The sequence below is a fragment of the Trichosurus vulpecula genome, chromosome 1 (genome assembly GCF_011100635.1).
Source record: "Trichosurus vulpecula isolate mTriVul1 chromosome 1, mTriVul1.pri, whole genome shotgun sequence".
Classification (NCBI taxonomy): domain Eukaryota; kingdom Metazoa; phylum Chordata; class Mammalia; order Diprotodontia; family Phalangeridae; genus Trichosurus; species Trichosurus vulpecula.
The window spans coordinates 565,808,331-565,829,151 of record NC_050573.1 but is presented as its reverse complement, the minus strand read 5'-3'; the positions used below and the strand labels follow the sequence as shown (position 1 = coordinate 565,829,151).

The window sequence follows — 20,821 nt, the reverse complement described above, 5'->3', positions numbered from 1 at the left end:
AACATAAACCTTTTCTTTGCCACTGTTGGTTTGATGCTAGCTGGGCCTCTCCTCTCATGCCACACAGATCACTGGGAGTGTGCTGTATTTGGGTGGGACAGTGGAAGGAGTCAGGGAACAGGGTCAGGCACCGTTGGTTGCCACTCATTAGCTGTGTCACCTCAGGGGAGTCACTGAACTTCATTCTCTCCTCTGTATAAAGGGAGTTACCCTACACCACTCCCAAGGCAGCCTACATGATATGTAAAGCCCTTTTTACTCCATTTTGTGGTTTTATGATCATTTGATTTGACCTTGAATATTTTTGTCAATCTGAATTATTTCCTAAGAGGAAACGTTCACTCGTATCGCTTGATGCCAGAATGGCAAATGTCGACCGCAGGATTGTAACTTCCCCAACTTCCTCCGTGCGAGATGCTTCCTGTGCCCACCACCCCAGGAAAAGGCCACAAATGATGAGCTGTATTCTACGTAACAGAAAATAAAGCAGCAGCTTCTGGTTAATAGTTTTAATTGTACATGATCTTAGGCATACAATTTTCACTATTTAACATTTTGTATAAAATCAGTTACAATACACAAGGTTTTCAAATGAGACAATACTTATTAAACTAGCTAGTTTACAAGACATCATTTATTATGAAGCTTTACCTGAAAAATACTTAAGGAAAATAAACATTCGCTCTACCGGATCCCTCTGATTTTAAAAAATATGAATAGAAATATACATTTTAATTTAAAAAAAATCAAGACAATGGTTAAGTAACTACTATTCAGTTACTTTTGAAAACTTTTTATAACCTATACATGAGTGCACATTGGATAAAAGTCTGCAAATTACTAATATAAAACTGCAGTACTCAAATCAGGTGAAGTGAGCTGCTGTCAATTTGTTTTTTCTCTCTATGAACTGGAGGTAATTTTCTACACACTATTAAGTGTCCAGTCTTTAAAAACACATTTGCAGCACTTCCATTTAGCAACGTGGAGAATACAAAGGTCTGGAGAGAGGGGGGATGGGGGAGCTAACCCCCCTCTGTCATTATTTGGTGAGAAAGAATTATGAAAGAGTAAGAAAAGAAAAACCACTGTCTTCAAGGTGGGGCTGAGCAAGTTATTTAAAAAGCTTTTGATAAAATTCAACAAGGGGGAACGGGAGATGGTATGAGAGAGGATGTATGAAAATAGAAATTGAAGCTATTTTTCACAAAGTTCTTTGAGTAAATTGCTCGTTGCCCAGAGAGAAAATGTAAATCAAATGCAAGGCATTACCTTTGGGCCTTTCTTACAGGAGAATGTCTCCCAAGAAAGCGATAGCTCCACAGTAAGTGTCACAGTGGATCATACTTCAGTCTCAAACATGTTGGCCCCAATCACTGTGATGGGGAAATCTGCTCCTAACTAAAACTTGGAGGAAAGGATCGAGGTAGAAATTTTGGAAACATTTTCCCATGAAAATCCCCATGGCGAGGGGATGAAGGGTTAGTGCTGAATTTTAGACAACTGTGAATTTTAGGAGAGCAACCACACTGGTGGACAAGTAAGGCTACTTGCACTGAGGCAATGCTTGGTGAAACAATTATTCACAGCTAGGTAAAAAAATACTTCTAAAATTTTAAACCTGGCAATTAAGACAGATCTATCTCTAATATTCTTTTTCTGCTAAGGGTTTTTTTTTATAAATTTTTCTTTGCTTCCAATAAACAAATTTTAACACTTCACAGATTTGGTGTGGTTTTTTTTCTGAGAAAAGGAAAAAATGAGGAAAAGTTACTTTCATGACCAAAATCATTCAGATACAACTATTTCTATTTTACTATCTCCTTTAAATGTCACTATTTCAGTCCCAGAGAGATGGAAGAGCTACTAAAAATATTTTAACTTGTTAAACCATGAAAATGCAGAGTGGTCATGAAAAAATCTACAGTTCTGTTGAGCATAGTTTTTTGGGGGGATCCTATCTGAATTTCATTGTGGCAGAGCAGCAGATGGGGAATTTCCTTCACCAATGAAATTGGGCCCCTTTTTTTCCAACTTGAATTCTTTTTGAGATGCCAAGGGCACTCAGAAGCTAAGAAACTTGCCCAGGGCAAGTACATGTTAAAGGTTAGACTTGAATCCAGAGCTTATTATTTCTGAGGCTAGTTTTCTATCCACCTCTTTAGGGCATTTGGTTTCCTTTAAACAGGAAATTCCTTTATTTGACAAACTATTCTTTACGTTTAAGCAGTGTTTCTAAAAAAAGGGGGGGCTTAGAGTGAGAAATCTTAGAAGAATAATTTGGTTACATTTTTAGAGATCAAAAAGCAAAAATAAAAAAAAAAAAAACGAACTGACTTGTAACAACAGGAATCTTCCCAGCAGCCATACCCAGATGCTTCTTAATCCCTAAATATGTCCCTCTCCCCCCACCCCCACCCACATGTTCGGCCTGCTGTTTTGCTTGGCACATACCAGCTCAAGTCACCGAGGGCGGCCAACAAAGAAATACTTTTTAACCAAATTCAGACTTCCTATGACTAACTCTGGTATGAATAGAGCAGATAAACGTTAAAATGTGAAGGAGAAAGATCCTTGCTGACGTTTAAAATGGTCAGAAATTCAAGAAAGGCTGAGTTGAGGACTCACACCATGTGACGGCAACTTGGAGGCTAAAATGTTTATGGTGGAAATACTTCAGCTAAGATTCTTTATTACCAGCCAAAAATAAAAAAATAAAAAGAACTGTCTTATGCAGCCCTGGTCTCATTTTAGAGATGGAGAGCATTAGTTTTCCCATTTTGTTTTAAAAGACCAATAAGTTTAATAAGGAAACTACAGGTGGTGGTTTGGGGGTGTGTGTATGTGTGTGTGTGCGTGTGTGTGTGTGGTTATTAAGAGAGGAAAGTCTTTAAAGGAATAAGAGTCAGAATGAGAAAATAGACCTGAGAATTGGGGGTTTAATGTTATATTCACTTTCTATAACTGTGGGCTTTCCTTACCCTCCACCCCGTCCCCCTCTTCATAGTATAGCAGAATACTCTTTTCCCTGACATGGCCTAGAGAGGAGGAGCCGGTACATAGGTAGGAAAATGATTCTGCCTTTGGGGCAATATTAATTGATGTCCCAGTAGCCATTGTTTTCAGTCCTACCCTCGAACCATTAGTCTCAAGGGTGGCGAGGATTATTTTGTGCTAAACTGCAGGAACCTATGTCAGTTACCAATTTCAGTCTTGTACGTGAGAGAATTACCCCTTGCCCCCCAAATAGAACCACTGCTCTAAAGTCATATTTTTTTTTTTGCATTTACAGGCTATAATTACATTCATCCCTCAGCCCTAGTAGGGCCTCTTTTTTATTTTCTTTTAACAACAGCTCTTAAAAATAAATTAGGTATAAAAATAAACATGGCTGACATTTCTTCTGTGCATTTGTATTATATTATAAAAGTATCTATTTTCTAGAAGATTTCAACGGTCCAACTTCTCAAACTGGACTGCCTGAAACTGGTCTAGTGAAGTAACAATCATACATTTCGTTCATGTGCACGTGGAAAAGAAATATATGTGAACTCAGGATACTCAAATATTCTTTGCCATTGGGCCCCCCATTATCGTATGTAATAAGATACATCACGTTCTGTAACTGTCATCTAATATTCACAGAATCTAGTCCGCTTCGTTGGTGTGAAGAAGGCACTATACAAAGAGTTACATTTTTGTATACCCTAAATAAAGGCAGTAAGTGAGGTCTCACATTTACCAATAACTAAAATCCATAGATGTAAACCAATATATAGCTTGATAACTGAGGAGGAGATTGGATAAGAGGGAAAAAAGGAAAAAGCAGAATTCAATTAAAGTAGTACCATAAGAAAAATTTCAATTACTTGGTAATTTCTGTTTTGTAAAGGGAAAGAGAAGTCACAGTATTCTTTTTTTTTTTTAAGAAAGTTTTCTGTTCATGTTACTGGGCAACAAAACAGTGACCAGTCACAGGGCACTATTAACTTACTAAATGGTCTTAAGAATGAGAAATGAAGTGCAGCGTTTGTACTATTTGAAACCTTCTAAAGCAATGATCATATTCTTTCACTAGTTTTCAAATATTTTCTGAAGGAACCACTTTGTTTGTACCCAAACACATAGCAGTGCTTATATAAGGTTACCAGTAAAACACTTTTTGGTGAAAAGCAAGCAGTTTGGTGGTACTTGGCTAATTAACATGGAATAAATCAAATTACAGCAAATCAAGAAAAAAATACTCTTCCCATAAAGCAGTTTCCTTTTACATCTTCAAAGAACATAGCAAGGACAAACAGAAACTAAATATACAGAAGCCTGCCTTGAATTCTCCATTCCTTTGGAGGCCAAGAGCTAAAAATGATTGCCATCACAATTTATACACATGCACCGAACAGACTCGTGAACCCTCTTGACAGTGGAGGGCTTCATATTTACACCTGAGACTAAATTTACAATAGGTCATTTAGTTTGTTTACCAAACTTCAAAGATTTCTTCACACAGAGATTTAAGTTCTTCATCAAATCACCGGCCTCAAAACTCAACAGTATGAATAAATTTAACCAGTTAAACGCTTGTACATTTTCTTCGCCGACCCGAGGTCTCTTAGCTTGAAGCAACTAAGATTTTTTTCTTTTTTGGCTTTTTGTTTGGTTTTCAAACAAACTGTGCTGGGTCCTATTGTTTTCCTTTTTCCTAGAAGATTCCTTCAGTTCCGGCCACAATTTTTTTTTTAAACTTAACGTAAGACCGTTCTAGTCCTCGGAATGGAGTGGCTACTGGGGAAAAAAAACAAAACAAAACAGGATATTTAAAATGAATCTGTAAAAATGTCCTGTACTTTACAGGTCAAAGACAAAATGATACAACATTCTAATAAAAAACATTTCTGCCAATATGTGCTAAAAATATCACAACATTTAAGATGAACAATTATAAAGGGTCCTGTGGTACATTTTTAAAACAAACATTGTGGAAGTATAGTGCAATTATGAACCATAAAAGGACAGACAAGGGACGATGCAGAAAATGATTCAATTCTGCAAGAAAAGAGCATTGATACAATTAAAATGCCATAATTTGTATAAGCACATTTGTCACAAAGCATTTCTCTTCTTTCCTTTCCTCTTGGGAACTAGACTATGGGAAAGGAGAAAGGTTGATGTCCTTGTTCAGTCATGTCCCACTCTTCACGATCACATCTGAGGTCTTCTTGGCAAAGATCCTGGAGTGGTTTGCCATTTCCTTCTCCAGCTCATTTTATAGGTGAGGAAACTGAGGCAAATAGGATTAAGTGACTTGCCCAGGGTCACACAGATAGTAAGTGTCTCAGACTGGATTTGAACTCAGGTCCTCCTGACTCCAGGCCTAGCACTCCATTTGCTGAGCTAGCTGCCCCAGAAAAACTGATAAAGAAATATTAACTAATTAAAAGACAGAATTAGGTAACGGAAAAAGTTCTGGCAGCTCCAGCAGTTTCCAATTTAACTAAGAGCAGAATGATCCAAGGGACACTTTCCTGCCTTGTGGAACAGCATTTGAATATGCTACCATCCTTGGTGAAATCTACTGTCATTATGCAAGGGCAGAGAAGTATGATCTGAACACTCCATAAAGAAAAACAACCGCCCCTCAACTGTTGAGGAAAAACTCAGGAGATGAGACTGTTCTAATCCCTCCCACCCCACTTCCTTAAGTGCAATACAACAAAAGAGTTAAAGAAGAAAAAAGTCATAAAAAGCAAATGCTTTTACTGGAGCAATTTAAAGTTCACATCCTGTCATGGAAACAACAGATTCTGGATAACTGCCATCTATATATACTGACTAATTTCCACTAGAACAGTTTTTACTTAACTCTCTTAATTTTCCTAGCTCATCATGTTGGGTCTAAGTTGTCAGATTTGTTACTGGAGCTGACTTTAAAGTGACCTACTGGCTTTGCCAAGCAACCAGATCCACTACTCATTACCTCCTGCCACTAGAAACACTAGAAACAGTCAACAAGTTAATGATACTGGGACTGTTACAACCAGACGCACTTTGGTATCTAAGCAGAAGAGCCAGAAATTCTAGTTTCAGAAGTCACGGTACTAGAGATCTGGGTTGCTGCCACCACAAAGGCAAAGAAACAAAGAGCTGCCGTAGTGACAATGAAGGAAGTGTCTTTCGGCAAAGAAATCTAAAACATGGAAACATTTCCAAGAGAATAATTAACAAAGAAATATTTAAATTTTATCAGCAACAGGACCTTGGACAGATCTTTTTTTTTTTTTTAACTATAACAAGCCTGTAGAATTGCATTAATTCAGTGGCAACATGGATTAATCAGACCACGAGCTCGCTTTGGAATCAGGAAGACCTGGGTTTCTGTTCTGTCTTTGACACATCCTGGTTATATGTGTGACTCTATGCCATAAAGTCAATTAACCTCTCAATATTCTAGGGACTCTCTAAGATGAGACATTGAAGGGAAGGTGCTGCCCTGCACTGGCAAAGGGAATTCTCTCATCTAAGAGCGCCCTGTACTAATGAAATCACAGGCACACTCCTGATCTCTATACCTCGTACTTCACCGTGAACGAATGGCTGCTAAGCAAAAACACCGAGGGAAAGAAACACTAGGATGGTCCAGAAAGGCAGGTGTTAAAGGGTATAAGTCAACTAAAGGTAACAGAAATTACAACAAAAATACTCTTGTGGTGGGAATGAATGAATCTGTACATAAGATGGCTTCCTAGGAAAATCAGTGATGCCTGAGTATAGCGTTATAAGGACAGGGCTTATTTAAAGAGAAGATCTACTTGAGAGAACCAAATGAAAACAAGATGATGAATAAAGACTCCTGGAAATGTCTTAGCACTGGAAGATGCGACTTACACTAAAATAATGGTTTTAGAGAAGCAGTGAAAATTGAACCTAGACAAATCCTATGTAACTAGCTAGTCAATGAACTGAGTCACTCCCCAAGGAGAAATGTTTAAACATTCCTTCAGCTGCAACTCAAGGGGTCAGTATTTCATCACCTTCACTCTACAGGCCTAGGGAATAGAAAAGCATTTCCCCCACTTAACACTTCAAAGTCAAAGGACTCTGTTGGTCAATGAGCTGGCTTGCCACTTATCAAGGCAGATTTAAATGCCATTTGTCTCCATCATTTTAAATTGCTGTAGTAGAAGCTCGTGGCAATAGCTGTAGGTATAGGGCTGTGTATATACACACGCATACCTACTATGCATGCTTGCCACAGCAAACATAACGGGATTTCCTCTAGGATGATGCCTAAGTAGAGAGGGAATGTGGCTAAGACGTGTGCTTTAATTCTTCTCCCAAACATGGTTGATAATTCTTAATAATAAGTCTGGCAAAAGAAACTCTCCAAAGCTGCAGAACTTTGCAATCTGAATGAAACCAACAGCAAGTCATTTTAGGAATTTCAATGAGAGTGCTCATGGAACCCCTGAGCAGGAAACCACTTCCTAAATAGAAACAAGTAAGTGAAGTAAACGAGAGAATCACTGTGTAAGCAGAGAGCCCACAGATATAAACACATGAAGAGCATATTAAGAGAAAGCCTCACAGACAGAACTATCAGTACTGCTGATCTTTGGGGCCTGGGGAGACTACCTAAAACCCCAAGAGAAGAACAGGGAATGATTTCTTAATAACGAAATTGACGTCTTTTAAAAGACTCCAATGCTGGAAAATCCTTACTTTAGTTATTCTAAACTCTACTAAAATGCATCAGATTAGACACATATTTCTCCTCGAAAATTCATGAAAAACTAGGTCACAGGTTCCTTTCCTTTCAACAAAAGACAGTGACTACACTTCACATAAATTATTTATCCAGAATACCTGCATGGCTGTCTTCTTTTCAAGAAATTAAACCTATGAGTAAAAACAAGTGACACAAACACACGCAAGTAACAGGCAAAGAATTTGGTAATTATGTGTTTTGTAGAAGGAGTTCTCCATTTAGAATAGCATCATTCCTGCTTTAGAGTGTATTTCTCCACTGCCCCAAATCTCCTCATTTCAATGCACGCTGGGTAAGTTGAAGTCTTTCTCAGAGCTATCCAAACTACCTGCAGGCTGTTGTGCCATTTAAACATGCTATAAATCCATTCTTCCAAAGTGATTATTTCTCAAAATTATGCGTCCTAAGTCCTCAAAATTTGTTCAGGAACCTCTACCACCAGACGGGACAAGTTTGGACCACTGCAGAGTTCTCCAGAAGGCTATGGATGTGAAAGGAATAGAAAAGCCCTGGATGGAGGGGAGAGGTATCCAATAGATGGGCAACCATCAAATGTACTGTTGTAGTCTTGAGCTAGTCTTGGGTTCCACTTCACCTAACCTACAAGGCACTGTCCAAATAAGCAAAAGCACATTTAGACGTGTACAAACCCTGGCTTATCCAGAACGCCCAGGTACTTATACCTAAAAGAAAAAAACATTGACAGTCATCAATGGCCCGTGTGACAAACTCAGATATCAGCACAATTCTTTCTCTGGACCATGACTTCTTCAATTATTCTAAATTAGGTGGCAGGAAAGCGTGCATATTTGGAACACTTTGGAATGAAAACTTTAAAGTATCATTATCGTGAGCTAAAAATAGTTTTCAATTCTCCATGGTAATTTCCCACCTTTTAATGGTGGTACAAATAAGTGGTGAAACTGAAAAAGGGAGATAAGAAGTAAATGTTTCCAAATAATTCAGAAAAGTCTCCGAGCTCAAACTCAATTTACACTAAAAGACACCCTAGTTTTTGGTGTTACCAAATTGGTGATCTAACTCAATTCTGTGATAAAAGTTATTCATATGTCTAACAATGCTAAAGAAATCAGGAAAAGGTAAATTTTAAAAAATAAAAGGAAAGGCAAATTAAAAAAAAATAAAAGGAAAGCTAAGTTTAGGGGAGAATACAGGTTTGTAGTCTGGGTCCCTGGTGGGGAAAGTACACAATTACTTGCAGACTTACGGGTATTCTTTTGTTAGGTACTCCTAAAACTATAGCTCACAAGCCCCAACCAACGGGGTTACCTTTTATAGTCAGGAGTCACAACTAGTAAAAAACAAAAGCATTGGCAAAGACAGTGTAGTAAGTGCCATAAACCTAGAGTGCAGTCTCTCACAAATACACACAGTGATCCTGGGAAGAGTGGGCCTTAAAAGCAAACACGAAGTGAGGTACACACACGGCCAGGGTGACGCATCCTCTGGTATTACAGGGCTGTGACGTCCTCTCTTTCTCATTGGTATTTTTAGGGTACTCTCTCCCTTCTGGACTCAACATCTTTGCTGGGCAGGCTGCTCGGCCATTCTGTGTCTGACCCTTTCTGTAGCTCAACTTTGGCCTGTCAGGGCTACATCTCTCTTGAACCCAGACATCTCTTTTTTCAGGTGTCAGAGGTCATGCTCCTTGATGTGAGTCCTGCTCTCACCCACTCCTACTGAGTGAATAGCTCTCCTGCAAAATCCATGGCCACTGGAGAGAATCCCCAGCCTTGACCCTGCTGGCCTCTGTTAGTAGGACAAGGATTGGGGTGGCTAGGGGGTGCAGTGAGCAGAGCACCGGCCCTGGAGTCAGGAGGACCTGAGTGCAAATCCAGCCTCAGATACTCCACACACTTACCAGCTGTGTAACCTTGGGCAAGTCACTTAACCTTAATTGCCCTGCTTTCCCCCTTCCAAAAAAAAAAGAAGCACAAGGATCATATGAAGCTATTTCCAGGGCAGGCAGATGGAATGTTTTAGATGCTATATCAGAAGCATGGCCAAAATTCAGCCAGCTGATGACCAGCAGCCCTTTCAATTCCTGAAGAGAAGTTTCTTCAGACTCTGTAAAGGGCATAGATGTGTCTTTGTAATTTAACATGTTGATACCTTGTTATCTGTTCTATTAATAGTGCTACCTGGCTCCCTAACCACTCTGCCCCCCAGCTCCGATGTTATCTGTTCCTTACTTTTGGTGTTTATCAATTGGGTGGAGAGGGGCAAAACTCCTCCCTACATGGATCACGATGGAAAAATGTATTCAAGGCTGGAAAAATGGCTAAGCCAATTGTGTAAGCCCCTTTTAAAGGTATTGGATGCTCTGTGTTTTATCTATCGATGCCCATCTTTTCTTCCTTTTACTCTCACCCAAACAGATGCAGGGTGATCTTCACACAATTCCTTCTCTTGTGCTCTATGTACCCACAATGTGATCACTGAAGCAGTTCCTTCCCAACCTAACTCTGGAAGAGGGTATTATCTGATAAGAGCAGAGAGGAGGAATGAGGAATGAATCTTTAAAGTATTATCTAACCATTTACAGTTTCTTAGATTGGAAATATGGGAAAGGTGTCTATATCTTTGAGAGTATAAGCTGACAAGGAAGAATAAGCCCTTCTGGGGCATATTAAAATCAGTTCAGTGAAACGTATGCCCACAAAGCAATCCTGTTTTGCTGCTTTTTATCTTCCCTTTTTAAATGGAGAGGCTACAACGGGCAGTTTTAGTGGCATACTAGTTTTGGAAATGCACAGTGAAACAGTCCAACCATAAAGAACCCTCTTCACGCCCTGTCCTCTGCACCTTCTGCATCCTTTCACACCCCTCTCCCCCAACACACCTGATGAATTTCCAGCTATGCTACTGTGCTAGGTGGTACGGTGGAAGAAAGCCAGGCTTCCTGAATTCCAATCTGGCCTCAGGCACTGAATGAGCTGTGTGACCCTGCCAAAGCATTTAACCCTATTTGTCTCAGTTTCCTCACCTGTAAAATGAGCTGGAGAAGGAAACAGCAAACCACTCCAGTATCTTTCCTTAAAAAAACAAACTCAAAGGGGTCATGAAGAGTGGGATCCAACTGAAGCACCCGATCAAGCACCAGGTACTGGGATTGTTCAAATGTGGAATTCATTTCTGAGGGGCTCTTGGGGAAAGGAAACTCCTTCCACTAGGGATGATCACCAAATCATGTGTACCCGATGACCCTGCAGAGCTGCCTGGGAGTACGGGGAGGCTAAACGCCCAAGGCAGCACGGCTAGTGTATTTTTAGAGGTACGAGTTGAACCCTGATCACCTCGACCCTAAGGCCAACTCTCTTCCCCTCAGCGATGTTCCTTGCTTTCCATATACTGCTCTTAAATATGTAAGGAAAAATTATTTTGGTTCACATTACTTAGAAGTTTGTGCTTTGTAAGACTCGGTTACAACGTCGCACCTTTGTGAGGCTTGGGATATGCGTTCGTCTTTTCATAAATGCGCCTCTGTCAGGTGTGGGTGTACCTTGAGTTTCCCCCACAATTTGGAAAAGAATTAGCATCAGGATTCGGATCTTGCTACAGGGACGTCCTTTAGGTTTTTTACTTCACTTAACAAATTTGCCCTCCTCACCGTCATGGCTATTGAGTACACATTATGAGATAGTTGGGACATGATCAAAGCATATCTGAGATGGCAGACGGAGCACCAGACTCAGAGTGAATGGGCCTGAGTTCAAATCTCACTCTGCTTGTGTGATTCTGGGCAAATCATTTAACCTCCATAAACTCTACTTTCATCTATAAAATATGAAAAAGGCTGGAACAGATTCTCTCCGAGCTTCCTCCCGGTTCTAGTTTATATGACTATTAAAAATCACAGGCCCAGCTCAGGAACGAGAGGGTCGCTCCATAGAACTTTACAGTTTACAAAGATCCGTCTAACTCGTCCAAGTTTTACAAGCGCCCTGTAATCAAGAAATAATCTAAGTCTCACTATCACCATTTCACAGATGAGAAGACCGCAGCACGGACACACTGAGGGACTAACCCAAGCCGACACAGTTATTAAGATGGGAAGCTAGGTTGTTTTCTTCAGAATGAGTTCTATCTCCAAGCCACCACCTCCCCCTTGCCAGTCCATTCTCTTCTTTCCCCTAAGGTACCTTCAACAACTCCCCTAGGGTGACGTTAAGCATAAAGCCCACGTGAGATAGATGACAGAGACAGGTTACGTGAATTCTGTTACAAAGTTCGTTTTTCATTATGGAAGGATGGGAAAAAATGCTGAGTCCAAACTACTTGGCGTAGTTTCTGAGTGAGAAACAGAAAGGCACAGCCACAAAAGGAGATGCCGCATGACGCATGTTTCATCGTCACCGTCCACATCAGCTATCCCAACGATGTGGACAATCTCACTGACTGTCATATGTGGAAGTTCTTCCAAACCCCAAGGAGGAGCTGTGAGACACCCTGACGAGAACCCGTGAGAGCACGGCAACCCCTAACTTTATACCACGTCAAGAACAAGAGCTCAAAGTTTCTAGTGTCCAGAATCACCTGTGGCCAAACCAAAGCATGACGCACCATTAAAAGTTCCAGAAATTCATAGGGCATTAAAATAGAAAGGCACGTTTTAGTATTTTTGTTTTTGGGAACCTGCTTTCTCCAATGGTAAACTCCAGTTCCTGTAGTGGACAGGGATGGTCCAAAAAGCTGTGCTAAAAAAGCAAAGTATGAATCTTTTTAGAAAGGTAAGACTCTTTCCTCACCTTTTAAAACTGCTTTTTCTTGTAGCAGATCTGGTAGTTCTCTGAAAAAGGCCTGAACTGTCAGAAATGTTAGGTTCAGATGTTTTACTGCTCTGAACACTGGACTGAAGAATTACTCTGAAAAGTTAGAAAAAATAAAATCATATGAACTGTAACCGTTTTCAAATTGCTGACAGAAGCCATTTTTTTCCAGTAGAAAACATATTTTCACTACGGATTGACGTTTCCAGAAACAAATTTGTTCACAGATGCCGAAGCATGTTTTGTAGCATATGTCCTCTGTAATCAAAGGCATTCTCGATGGGTTATGTGCTGTCTATTAATTAAATATCAGTATCATGAGAACCTTTTTCCCCCTGATCTAGGGTGCTTTGAGGAATCTAGGTGAGCCTTTGACTTTCAGATTAACTCCTAACAAGAGAGGAGAAGGTCACCCCACGTGTCTAAAGTTAATATAGCTTCTAATGCCCAATGGTTTTCGGCTATGAAGAATAAGAAGTCATGTTGACTCCTCAAGGCCAAAAAGTCTATAATCAATGCAATTACAAACAGTAGGAAACAACTCAAAACAGAGTTAAACTTCTCTCCGGCTATGAACCTTAAATAAGATGACTGTTCACATACGTAACGTCCATTCAGCAAATCTGAGCCTCGTCTGGGTTGTATCAATTATCTGTTACTGTGCCTCCAAGTTCCTAGTGAAATAAAAATATGATCCTTGGATTTTTCCAAAGCATGGAAAAAGCAGGACAGAGATAGAGACGGGCTAGACCTCTTACTTCGTATGTGCAGGGAATTTCCAGGTCAGGAAAATCCTTTTTCCAAAGCAGGTGGCACCTGCTCTGCAACTGAAAAGGCTTAGAGGGTTGCCTAGATCACTGGCAGGTTCAGTGACTTGCCCGAGTGTATGTCAGAAGCAGGACTTAAACCCAGATCTTGCAGGCTCTGAGATCACTTTCCATTCATTAAGTCACTCTGTCTCTCTATACTAGCATATTATATTAAAGGAACAAAAGCAAAGTTGTATATTTTAGGTCACCTTAAAATACTGGGTTTCTCAATAAACACAGTTTAAAAGCAAACAAAAACCAGACACATCTTACACGCACATAATTACGCCCATGGATTAGAAATAAGAAGCCCAGACAGAGGTCACATCTCATAATGGGAATAAACCACATGTTTCCCATTACTGCTGCACGGCCACAGCAAAGAATGGAATGGTGGCTCCGAGAAGAAGGGAGGTGATTGAGTCCCTCCTCCTTCGCCCCTCATGGCACGGATCTCCACCATACACTGAGTCCCATACCAATGGGCCTGGGTTCTTGTATGACATTTAAAAAGTCTAAACATCACCAGTCCACATTCAAGCTGCTCAGCTCAAATACTGATGTTCTGCAACAACAAAACTTGGATTAACTGGAGAAAAAAAATATTCCCCCCCACTTTTCCCTTGTGCATTCTTATGATATATATCTTAATAAGGATAATTTATAAGATGATACATATTTTTTTGCTGGACATGTGGTTTCACCGATATAGGGACCTCTAGGTAAGAAAACTCCCACCAATTCAGATCCTTGTCTTATCTGCACCTTACAGAAGGTGCCTAGGGCGCTCCAGAGATCAGAGACAGCGCTCAGCTGTCTCAGGGCCGGCTCTCTATGGAGGACATCATGCTGCTCTCTAGATTACGATGCTTTAAAAATTCTTTTCTTTGTTGAGCAATGGCCACCGGTCGGGACACATTCCTCAGTCCTAAGAATGGATTCTACCATTCCCTCCTCCAATTAATTCTGCATTAGTAACAACCCCGACAATAATAATTATAATGACCCTAAGGCACAGCAGAGCCCAGTTCCAACTTAAGGACGAGTCCTGCGCCTGACGGTTTTGGCTGTGTACGCGTTTCTTGTGGCTGCTGTTAATACCTAAGCAAAGGGAGTAAATCCCTTTGTGACCCGGGAAAGATGAAGAACTCCTACAATGGGGTTAGCACTTCTCTAAGCACAGTGCAAGGCAGCCCAGTGAGGTAATCAGCCAAAAGACTACCTTCCGCTGCTACCGCTCACCACAGAATCATCAGAAATCTGAAGAGCTTCTCAGGGATTAATTATCTCATCCATCCCGCGACTGTGCCAAGATTGTAACAGAAAAATCATGCCTTTTTCTTGACAGCTTTCCAGGACAAGACTGACATATTTGATGGTGGGAAAAATTGTTTTATTTTCAATGGAGAAGGCAGAGCATGAAATCATCCTTCGAATATTCAAAAGCTTGTTAAAATATCTCTCCCTCAGTCCTGGGAGAGAATTGTGAACTAATTATAATTAGCGAATAACCTCCCTTCAACCGATTTGGAATTAGTCACAGTGAAGGCACCTGTGATGAACATTCCAGCAGAAAAAATAAAATACAATAAACCTCAGGACACAGAACCACAATTAGACAGTCAAACAGGGCATCGCCGGTCTCAGCTGAGAAAGATTACTCATCCATTCACTCACCTGCCTATGTAAAGTAAGAAAATGTGTAATAATACAAGTATGTGGAAAGTACGTAACAATGGTTTTTGATCACGTTGCCTTGCTAGGGAGAATGGACCTTGCAATTCAAGTTGGAAATTTTCCACCAACGAGTGAATTCATTTGGTGAATTCAACCAACCAATCAACTTATAAAACATTTATTAAGCACCTTCTATGTGCCGGGCAGTGTGCTAAATACTAGGTAATTTACTGCATTATATGACTTTTCATCATCACAGAACTTGTCATCGTCAAAAGCCATTTATTAAATCCACAGCTTAATGCCACAGTCTTTGGAATTTACTGTAGATCCATGAAGCGAGAGATATGAGACACACCAAGATCAGGTCTCCTCGGGGTCATGTGTGGCTCAGCCTTCTCCTTAACTTCCCCATCTATTAATTATATCTCTACAATCTCTCGCGTACTCATCTCCCTCCTCTCTACTGGCAACACCATAACTTTGATATAAACCTCTTAATTCCCCATTCTCTTCCCTTCTGATCCATTCCCACCACTCCAAGACTCATCTTCCTTGTGCATAGATCTGGTGATATCACAGCCCTCTTGTACTCCTTACTGCCTGCTGAATAAATCCAAACGCTTTTGCAGTCTCACTTTCAGTACCCTTCATAATCTGATGGCACCTTGCTTTTCCAGCCTCACACTGCTCCCCTTATGTGATCTGGTCCAGAGGAGCTGCTGTCCCTGTATACCTCCTGCACTTTCTTTTTTGCCTCCCAACCTTTGCTCATGCTGTTCCCTATTATACCTGGGATAGAAACCCTTATTTACCCCCTTCTATCCTGGTCTATTGGAAGCCCATTCATCTTTTATAGCCAAATGTCACTTCCAAGAAGCCTCCTCTCTGATACTCTCAACTAGCAATGACTTTTACTCCTTCAGAAAACTATGTCCTGACACACTTATGCTTCATTTTCAACTACATTTATCTGTGTATGTGTTGATACTCCCTTACTAGTCTATAAAGCCCAGGAGGGCAGGGTCTTATTCCATCTTCCTCCTAGCACCTATCACAGAGCATTGTAACTTTTTGATAAGGCACACAATTTGATGAAATACAGTGTTTTCCTGTTACTCTCAAAATCCCTCAAATCAAGCCACTGACATTGCTTCATTAAATACAGTAACTTGCAGATACATTTTCTCCCCTTCTACTGTCAAATCTTCCATCAAATTTTCGTTTTCCATGGCTTATATTTACAATCCCCTTCTCTTCTCACCGGTTCTCATATCTCTGAGCCTCTGTCAGGTCCGAGACTTTAATGAATTTGCCACCCTGAAAGGCATAGTACTCAATGCCTTTCATGCCACAAAACTGAATATTTAATGTGAAAGTACGCCTCCCCTGGGAGAAATTAAAGGCCTCATCCATCTGGCTGTTCTGGTCACCTTAGGACACCCGTGTATGAACAACACAGAATGGAAAGACCCGGTGTATCTACCGTCCTACTGAACTGAACTGAACTAACAGGAATTTCCGAACAGCCATAAACGATGTTCAGGAAGACACTGAAGCAATGCAAGTTCCTAAAGTGCCTGCCCTCTGGATCAAAGAAAGATTAAGTTATAGTCAGTATAGTTTTAGAGGCATTTTCTTTTATTCAAATTCTTCAAAAATTGGTAATCCATGCATGTCACATATATGATTTCCCTATTTAAGACATCCCAATCTCTGCAATGTGGTAGAGTCGACAGAGAACTGGCCTTAAAGCCACGAGGGTCTGGGTTCATTCTCACCTCTGACACCCACCTCCTGGCTCTGCGACTGCTCTCATGAGGACATTCTAATCTGCATTGGTAAATGACGGTTCCTTCTACCAATATAAGCACCAGTTCAGTCCCCCATCCTAATTTTTAAACATGCCAGATCACAGCTTGCTGTTTAAAAAAAAATACCTATCAGAAAACAACAGCTCTGTTGCTGATGGAATCAAATAACCTCCTCTGCCACGAGGAGCCTGAGAAGACAGCTGCGGCAGTCTTCTGTTTATTTCAGAGCTGCAGAGCCAACAGATAACAGAACGAAGCAATCTAATGTTGATCCCTCACGCTGTTATGATCCCCGAAGCAAGCAGCTGTTGGAAACAAATGTGAAAAGAGATACCTTATAAGAAAGAGAAAAAACAAAGGCAGCCCACAGGGCTCAGTAAGAGGCAGAATAGGTCCTCATTCTATAAACGGTAACTCCCACTGCATTTTCCAAGTTTACAAAACAACCACGAAGAGAGACAAAGTGACGGATTTGGAATAAAATCTTATTCAAACCCCTCTCTGATGCTTCCCTTTTGTGTAAGCCTGGAGAAGTCACGCGATCACTCAAACTCTCATCTTCTTCCTCCGTACAACGTACCTATGATGCCTCCCTGCAGGCCTTTGTGAAGTTCAAATGTAAGGAGAGCGCCCTGCAAACCTTATGATGCCGTACACATTTCAGTCATCCGCCTCTGAGAGGTTACTCCGACTTGGCCAGAGCCTCGTGTCTGCACTGCGGCCTCCCAACCCCAGTGCTGCTTCCCCTCTTGCTTCGCAAATAAGAACTGCTGAAGGGAGATTAAGACCGACGATGGAGATGAACACCCGACAATAATACTGTATTTCTTGTACTATCTTGCATCTCTTACGGGGAAGAACAGCTTATATCCCACCCACTTCCAAAATCAAATAAAAATAAAGACTGCAGTTGTCTGCAAAATACAGATGAGAATTCTAAAATACACACACTCTAGATAGTTTAAAATTAGTCTAGAAATATCAAACAACAAAAGCCAGGAATGGTTACAGAAGACAAGAAGATGTGAAGAGAAGGATCTTCCAAGACGAACTCTAGACCTCATCAAGTCTCTATGATAATAATAATTTAAAAACTGCAGCTCATTCTCTCTATCTCTCTATCTACAGGACAGCTGACACAGGCCACTATGTCTATAAAATGCTCATCCTCTTTAGTGGAGATAAATGTTCAAAGTGAAGTTTTCTGTCACCTCTTTCCAACAAAACCAATCCTTGCACAGTTAGCGAATATTCTGAAATCTTACAGTCTGCTAAGCACAGAAAGAAAAAAATGAAGAGAAAATGTAACAGGCAGTATAATCTTAAAACTGTGTATTAATTAAGCTGCAACAATATATCCAGGAGAATGTCATAAGCAAGAAAACACTAAGGGAGGGTTTTTTTTCCTCTCAAAAATCAGTGGAGAGAAATGGAATTTCCAAGATCTTAAACTCTGAAAATTGGAATTTCAAGTGGAATTTCCAGTTCTTTAAAGCCATACTAAGAGCCCACCGAGTAGCAGATTTTACTGTTGGCTGAAGCAGCCTTCTATTTCATCTGTGGAGCGGAAGATCTTGGCAATCTTTGATAGCCTGTAAATTAAGCCCAGGTTGGGACAAGTCAGAAATCCTAGAGAAGGAATATCGAGAAAATAGGAGATAACTTCTCTTTACTGTTACTTTGAGGACTCTGATACAAATTCTTAGCTATTTTTTCTTCCCAAATCATTCTATAAAAAAGAAGTCTTGACTCTTCATTGCATGACTTTCTTTCTCAAGTTGATTTTCCAAGTGAATGCTTACTCCAATAATACATCTTTCAGAACATGTTTGTGAAAACCGCCTTTTAAGGGAAATATGGGAGAAGGATGATGGCGGGGGGAGGGGGGGGGGAGGAAAGCAGCAGTCATCTTCACTCATAAACAACCCTATAAATCTTGCCCCTGTGAATCTTCTTTCCTTCTTGTTCTGGTTTGACAGAAAGTGTTAAGAAGCTGTACCTGCTGCAATTCCCCAAAATGAGGGAAATAGAACATTTAGACTGGGGAAAGAAAACAACTAAAACTTAATAGAGGGGAAATGCTGAGGCTGCTGCGTGGCCAGAAGACTAAATTGTCATAATGCCTGGAGAACAGATTTTAAAAGGCAAGGTGAAGGGCACCAATCACCATTTAATAAAACATCAACAAGAGAATTCTTCTTATTGAACCAGAAAGGTGTGTAAACTAAAGAATAAAAGCTCTCTAAGAGAAATTGCACACACAAATTCTACAGAAGAAAATCAAAACTAACTTCATTTGATGGGATGAGACAAAAATTATTACTGTCATTTTTATATTTTTATTTCATCTATTTATATTTTATTTCTAAGACAAAACCCAAAAGATGGATCTTTTAAATGTCCTATAAGTTATTAACCCCTTCAAACAGTTGACATGAAGTTTTCACCAACATTCAAAAGAATCTTTAAAAAAAATGCAAATGAAATTAATCTTTACAATAAAGCCAGGAGAGGGGGGATATGGATAAACACATGCATCATGAGAAACATATTGGACATAATAGTAGAGAAATGGAATGGGACACTTACACAGCGGCTATCTGTCAGAGGGTCCTGATGGTTACTAGGTTCTTAAACCATCTAGACAGAATAGCAGGATGGGAAGAATGCAGTCACAAACAATCCACCAGATGACAATACTACATAGGGCAGAGGTCAGCACAGCTAGGATACATCTAGAAAGGGGTGGGGGAGGAAAAGAACAAACGTTCAAATTGGGAAGCCAAAACAAAAACAAAAAAAGTAAGCTGAATATGAATCCTAGCCCCACGGAAATCTGGGGTAAGGGGGAAAGTAATGCAAGCAATAAAAGAAGTTGAATGAGTTTCTGACATTTCTTATGAAAAAATAATTTTATCATTTTATTTGGAGCCAACATAAAAAGGAGAAGCAGGCTAATTTCCAGAGGTTAGACGGAAAAAAAAAACCAAGTCAGAGAAAGAGCACAATGTAGGAGAGAGACAAATGGTCTGAAATGTCAATGAATACCACTGGCCCTTCAACTTGAACATATCATGGTTTTGTTTTGCTTTTTGACAGTCAAAATGAGTTTCTAACTGGGAAAATTAACTGTGTTCACTAATTGTACATCATAATGACTCTGATCCTAGTTTCAGTCATAGCTATACAACTGAAATTCCAGGGTCTAACTCCCTTCCTCACCATCCCTCTCAACTCTAGAGCGGTATCGCGGCAACACGGTCATCGCTGACGCTGAAAGGCAGATCATTTAAAATGTGACTATCGGGCTATGAGGATTACCATCCACTTGGAGGAGCTGCGGCGGATTTCATAAACCACACACAGACAAAATACTGTTCGTCTGCTTTTAGTTCCTGTCTTGTGTGTGTATGAGAATGGGACGTATAGCATGTATTAGTAACATGGAATATTATACACGCATACACATTTCAGACATTAAGATATGAGGGAAACATTTTCCTTTTCAAAATTTTCATTTTAGCTTTCCTTAGTTTATGGTCCCTTGTGACCATCTAATATAATTTTGTTTCTTTAAAAATGTTTTCCTACTGAACAGTTTTTAGCACAAGCTAAAGACCTCTTTTGAGCCTGAGCGTTTTCAACCTGAAGGAAGCATTGTGTAACGGACAGAAGGCTGAACCTGGATTAAGGAAGATCTGGATTTCAAATCCTGCCTGACATTTACTAGCTATGTGATTCTGAGCAAGACACTTAATCTCTGAGTGCTTCAACAGCTCTCTAAGACAGAAGTGAGGAACCTATGGAACTTCACAGAACAAATCCCCTTAATAAACAGATTTGTTCTGTAAGACTAGGAGTCAGTCAAAAGGTTCCACTCAGGGACCTAGGAGGCCGCAGGTTCCCCACCCCTGCTCTCGGACGTTTCTACCTACTTTCTGGCTTTATCCTATACATCAATCCTCTGTC

The 20,821-nt window shown here is 40.3% G+C and overlaps 1 protein-coding gene across 7 annotated transcripts in view; it reads right to left on the bottom strand.

Annotated features, from left to right (window-relative positions):
- Window positions 1-494: 494 nt before the first annotated feature.
- The window catches only part of CDC14B (cell division cycle 14B), a 142,020-nt gene continuing 121,693 nt past the window's right edge, over window positions 495-20,821 (bottom strand). For 3 of the 7 annotated variants that reach the window (XM_036741882.1, XM_036741884.1, XM_036741877.1), the window contains 2 exons: window positions 12,532-12,648; window positions 495-4,782 (listed from right to left, as the gene is read on the bottom strand). In XM_036741882.1, the coding sequence (XP_036597777.1) occupies window positions 4,743-4,782; window positions 12,532-12,648 (157 nt within the window). In that variant the 3' untranslated portion in view covers window positions 495-4,742. Of the gene's footprint in view, window positions 4,783-12,531; window positions 12,649-17,086; window positions 17,158-19,441; window positions 19,588-20,821 lie in introns of those variants that run through there. The other 4 variants (XM_036741879.1, XM_036741878.1, XM_036741880.1 and 1 more) reach the window with 4 other exon arrangements.